This window comes from Macaca mulatta, chromosome 11 (genome assembly GCF_049350105.2).
Source record: "Macaca mulatta isolate MMU2019108-1 chromosome 11, T2T-MMU8v2.0, whole genome shotgun sequence".
Lineage (NCBI taxonomy): Eukaryota > Metazoa > Chordata > Mammalia > Primates > Cercopithecidae > Macaca > Macaca mulatta.
In genome coordinates, this window is record NC_133416.1 from 108,534,995 (window position 1) to 108,540,994 (window position 6,000).

Here is a 6,000-nt window from a genome sequence, read left to right on the forward strand (position 1 = left end):
AACATAGTCTGCTTGTCTCCTATGTTATATAATGTATTATAATATATATATTACAGAGTTAGGATCACAGAATTTTGGAGCTGGGATCTAAGACATTCTCTAACTTGAATATAATTACTAAGAAATTTAAAGCGGACAACAATCTTCATATAGTAGAAAAGAAGAAGAAGAAAAAACTGGCGTTAGATAACAATCTGAGGAAAAAACATCTGATATTTTTGCCCCATGATCACGGCTAACACATACAGAGTACTTGCTGTGTGCACAGTCCTCCCAACAACTCTATGAGCCAGATACTGTGTATAAGCCCATGTTAAAGACAAGAACACTGGGACTCAGAGAGAACACCAAGTTGACAACCTTGCAAACTTGTCAGGGCCACAGTACACATGTAAAACCTTTGATGCCAAAATCTGTGCACATTATTCGGCATATATAAACAATCTGACTACATATTTAAGACTCAATAAGTGAATGGATGAAACTAACACAAAGTAAGACCCCACTCCCAAATCACTGATGGATGACAAATACACAGTACCGTGTAGTACGCTGGAGGAAGAGTTCTGGCCCTTGACCCAGTCCCACACCTGACTCCATCAGCTTGTGGCAATCATTCTCCAAATGTCAGGTTCTTTCTCTTTAAAATGAGGGGCATAATAATAATTTGTTTCCCTCTCACTTTGTAGGGTTTGGAGACTATTCAATGACATAAACGGATGGGGAAATGTAAACTCAAAAAGTAAAATATTAAGAAGTTAGTGGTATCCAAATCAATGGACCTGAAGAAAATTGAATCTCAATGAATTACATATATCAAAATCATTCAAGAATATTTTGGAAGCCTTTTTAGAAGACTGGAGAAGTTTATTAAGCCTGGAAACAGGGCAGTATTATTGTATTTCTTTAGAAGTTTATTTTTTGTTTATTTGTTTTGTAAATCTCTATGAGTCACTAAACATGTGAATGGACATCAATAGAAGAGAAGTCTTGTTTATGCTAGATACATGCATCCAAATTGCTGGAGACACAAATAAATTGAACCAAGCTGAACCACATAAGTTGATCAGTTGATCCAGGGAAACCTGTGATTTAAGCTCAAGGACCAACTCAAGATAGAACCAAGAAGTCTATTACGATCTCAGTCATCAATTACTAGGCTGCCTTAGGGAATACTTGTAAGATTTCTAGACATAATTATAGAGTAATGATAGGTGCCTAAATTAATCATGATCTCTCATTGTCCTCAGAACTTTGAATCACTTCTGTTGATATGAATAAATATATAAATAATAAGCAAACATGAGGTCTAAGCAACTCAGTTTAAACACAGATTTAGTTGGCTCCAGAAAGATCTTGAAGAATTGATGGATCAAATTGGATTCCTGCATTATACTTGGGTCTGGAAGTTGCTAAACACCTATCAGGACTACATTTTGAAGGCAGTGATAAATGAAAAAAAATGTTTGTGAACAGCTAATTTCGCTAAAGAAATGTCAACAGGGAGAGATTTCATACTTGAGCAAGAATGCCAGGTTTTCAATCACTCAACACTGTACTGCATATTCTGTATAGATTCTGTACCTCTCAGCATAAAACAATGAATAATATACTCCACAGGAAAGTCTTTGCCATGACCATTAGGGAGGGTCTTAGCATGTTGCCTAACTTCCCTGTTCCCAACTGCCTGGTACCCCAGAGGTGGATGCCTGCAGTGTGCCCACAACTTCACGCGTCCTCTATTGCTTCCCTTGTTCTCTCTGCACTGGTGTAAGTACTGCTTGGGGTTATAACAGACTCATCAGAGCCTTCAGAAGCAGCCAGTATGCTGCTAGGCATATGTCTACACTGCTTCACATTCCTAGAAGCTTAACTTACTCTGAGTCTCCGTCCACAAAATGGGGCTCTTGATAGTACTTCCCTCATAAGGATTGTTCTGAATGTGAGTCAGATAATGTATGTGAAACATGCAATGTAGGCCAGTGCCTGGCATGTGTTCAGCATTCAATGAACTTTTGTTTTTTGCCATTTTTAGCTGGAACCCCTGCTAACTTAGCCTCTACCACTGCAAACATGAGGGAAATCTGTTTCTGGTTGAGTTAATATTGTAGCCCCGAAGAGGCATGGGTCAGTGATTATGAGAACAGCATTCATCTGTAGAGATGAAGTCCTCATGTCAGATTCTTCAAACCCTTTCCAAGTTTGGGAATTGGTTAGCTGTAGATCAGAGCTCACAGACTCAAATGCCTGCAGGTTCCATCAGGTAACATACATAAGTGACATTGACCAGGTGTTCACATATTAACATGTTGGAATATTCCTCCCAGCCACTAAGATATATGTTTTCTTACATCTCCCTGGAAACAAGAGATCCCTTTACCCCTGTCCATTTTCCCTTTCACATTTTTTGATAAAGACATAAATGCAGATAAAAATTTCTCTACCAAAAAACAGTCACCATGAAAACACAAAGACCTCAATATCAAAGTTTAATAGAGAGTGACAGCAAGAGCTGTAAACTCGAGTTCCTGTGGCCACAGGGGGCATGGGCCCAGTGTTACCAGCCTTTTGAGTTCTCAAAAGAAGTCATAGTCCGAAATTATATTTTGTTTCTCCTCACTATAAGGAGAAGTAAAAAAAAAAAAAAAATGACTGAGAACTGAATTTGGTCTGGGGAATTTCACCAGTTTGTCACTTCTGAGCAAACCTGAGAAACTGCATCCTGCTCACTTCTGGGATGATTACTGGGCTCTCCCAAACACAGCATCAGAGTGAATGGAAGGCAACGCTGCCCGGGGTGCCTCGCCCTGGAAGACGTCACTAGAGCCCAGGCAGAATGTGTCACCAATGTTTGTTGTGCCATTGAGGCCCTGTCCCCAGCACCAGTTGAACCAGCCTCACTAGGAAAGCACCTGCCAGAACCCCTGGATTGGAGTTCTCTGGGTTAATGGCTTAATAAAGAGGAAACTTTTGAAGGTTTGTTCCATGGAGCTCATGGATCAGTGCCTGGGTGAAGGAGACCACGGAAGGCACTGAACTGGGCCCCGCCACTTCCTTGAGCTTTGATCCCGCCCCCCCACCTCCCATTAAACAGCTCTTTAAACTAAACATGCATCATATTTTCAAAGCCCTTTCCTGCAGACAACTTGAGAAAACCTATAGCCAGGGGATCTGTGCAATAGAGGAAAGACAGTTTTCCTTAATTATCTTTCTGTAGAGAAGGCAGAGCTGTTTGAGAACCATGCTGCCTAATTTTCTTACCGATCCCAAGATAACTACCACCACCACAACTAGCACCACCACAATAATTATGGCCAACATCTATCTGGCACTTACTCTGTGTCAAACACTGTTCTAAATGCTACACCTTGCATTATCTCATTTAATCCTCCCAACAACTGGATGAGGTAGGTGATATTATTTTAATTTTGAGGAAATAGGCACAAAAGGTTGAGTAAGTCATCCAAGGTCACCCAGCTAGTAAGTGGTAGAATCTGGTCCCAAATACACTTACTGGTACACCTTAGCCACTTGGGTGCCTGTTTCAGTGGAAAGGGGGTGTGTGTGGAAGGGGAAGGAAGGGGAGCACAAATTCTTCACCGTCTTGGAAGAGTGAATGGCACTGAGGACCTGAAACAAGAGGATTCATTTCAAGAAGCAGGGCCTGAGACCTGAAGAACTTACCTTCCCCCCAAATCTTTCCTCTTGCTTGGGAATCAAAGATGCTAAAGATAGAAAGGATCTTAGCGAGCACTACTATTCCAATCCGTTCACTTTGGAAGCCTCTTTTTTTTCACTAAGCCCAGGAGAGTAAATCCCAAGGATTTTTTCACCCTTAGAGGATACCTCTCAGTAGAAGGGAAGGGATGCCAGGGGAGGGTCGGGGGACAGGGAGGAAGGTAGGGAGGGTGATGATGGACGGGGAGAGATTTCGATGTGGCGGTGAGAGTCTGCCCCCAAGAAAACGCCTCCAGAGGTCTGCAGAGTCCCCTTACCCCGCGCCCTCCACGGTCCCAGCCCACCCTGCCCCTTACCTCATAGGTGCTGGTAATTCCCAGTTTGTAGAACACCGGGAGGAAGACCTCCGCGCTGATGACCACTACAAAGAAGTAGGTGAAGGCAAAGATGCTAAAAATGGCCCCAAAACGGTAGACCTCGGAGGGGGTGCCCAGGACGGTGACAGCCGACATGAAGCTAGCGGTGAGGGACAGCGCCACGGGCACGGCCGTCATTCTGCGGCCGCCCATTAGGAAATCCTTGGAGGTCTGCTGGCCGCCCCCAGCGAAGGCGTAGTAGATGCCGATGGCGGCCGAGATGACCAGCATGCCCGCGAACACCACGTAGTCCCACACCACGAAGGTGCCAATGCCCCGCGGCATGTCCATGGCCGCACGGTCGTCTGAGCCCTGCGCGCAAACTGGTGTCCCAGCGGCGCGCAGCCCAAGCCAGGCGCGCACTTCTTATCCCAGATCCCCGGCGCGCAGGCGTGGCGTCCCGCGGGGAGGCGTCCGCCAGGTGTCGGCCTCCGAACGCACCCTGAGGCGGGGTGAGGGCTGGCAGTCGCCCCTGCACCCGCCGCTGCGAGCCGCGCCCCTCAAAATCAGTCCGCTGTCCTGAGGGCTCACCAGGTGAGGAACTGGAGAGGCCGAGTTCGTCAAGGCGCCAGGGACACCTGAGCAGATGAGAACTGGAGCCTCCAGCTGCTTCCAACGAATCTACACAGGGAGCGCTCCGCGCAAATTTTGTTCGAGTGGTACCCGAGGGGACGCACCATTTAAATAAGCAGGCGACCGGTGGGAGAATGTGGGACAAAGGGCAGTTGTCACGTCTTGAATTTCATCTTTCGGTTCAACAGTCCGGGTCCTTACGGAAAGGGATGCCTGGAGTTTTTAGACTGCCTTATTTGTTAGGTTAATGGGTGACAGTAGATTAATGCGGGTGACAATCTGTAGTGAACCGAGATCCCAGTCCTTAGACAGGTCAGCGATCATAAAGGAGAGCAGAAAATGTGTGCTATTGTTTCCTTGTGTTTTTACTCAACAAACATTTCTGATCCCCTTCAGACTGTTGTTGGAAATAGTAGTTACTGGAAGATTAGCAATAATATCCACTTTTTAACGAGCCTTCATGTGACACATACATGCTTGGCACGTTTTATATTAGTCAGTGTAATTCTTTTGATGAACCAGTGTAATTCTCATCACCCTTGAGATAGGCATTTTCAAATGCAGAAATTACTGTAGAATGATTAAGTCACTTGCCCAATCAACTGGCAGAAATTAAGATCTTTAATCTAGGTCAGATTTCAGTGTTTGCTTTCTTAATCACAGTGTGTAGATATGTGTTATAGGTAGGCAAAATGTGAACACTTAAATGAAGACACTTGAAAGCACTGAAGTAAAGATCATTTCCAGTATCAGCACTCAGGACATATTTTAAATGGCCTGTCTTGAAATACTATTAACACATGAATCGCATGTGATTCTCAGGTTTTCCTTCTAAAATAGACACTCCAGCCAAATGTGCTCAGCTATCAATATATTTCAGGCAGTCCTTGTTCATTTTTATACAACTTTATAATATACCAGTTGGTCCTAGGTAACCAATCCACAGAATGAGTTTAGTCTAGGCTAGTGTATGAAAAAAAAAGCTGTATCAGATTTTATTTTTTGTAAATTGATGTTATTTGTATAATATTTTCAGAAGGAAATAAAGAGGGAAATAGAAGCTAAATCCAAGTAATTCAATTGGTTAAACAAATATGTGGTATGGAATTATATCCTACCAGTGTGAAATGTACTGTATGTATATATTACATGATATTATACATATATAATACATAAAATTATATATGTATATTATATAAATTTTATATATATATAGAGAGAGAGAGAGAGCGCAACCTGTTAGAATAACACACAAAAGAATCCAGCTTGATCCTTCTAGGAATTGGATTCACTTCTGGGAATTTCTTTAAAGCCAATAGCCCTAGATATGGGA

At 43.3% G+C, this 6,000-nt stretch overlaps 1 protein-coding gene across 2 annotated transcripts in view; it reads right to left on the minus strand.

Moving 5' to 3' along the window:
• SLC5A8 (solute carrier family 5 member 8) overlaps positions 1–4,853 on the minus strand; it is a 58,030-nt gene extending 53,177 nt beyond the window's left edge. For both annotated transcript variants that reach the window (XM_015152576.3, XM_077954801.1), the window contains exon 1: positions 4,035–4,853. In XM_015152576.3, the coding sequence (XP_015008062.2) occupies positions 4,035–4,385 (351 nt within the window). In that variant the 5' untranslated portion in view covers positions 4,386–4,853. The remainder of the gene's footprint in view (positions 1–4,034) is intronic.
• Between the last annotated feature and the right edge of the window lie 1,147 nt (positions 4,854–6,000).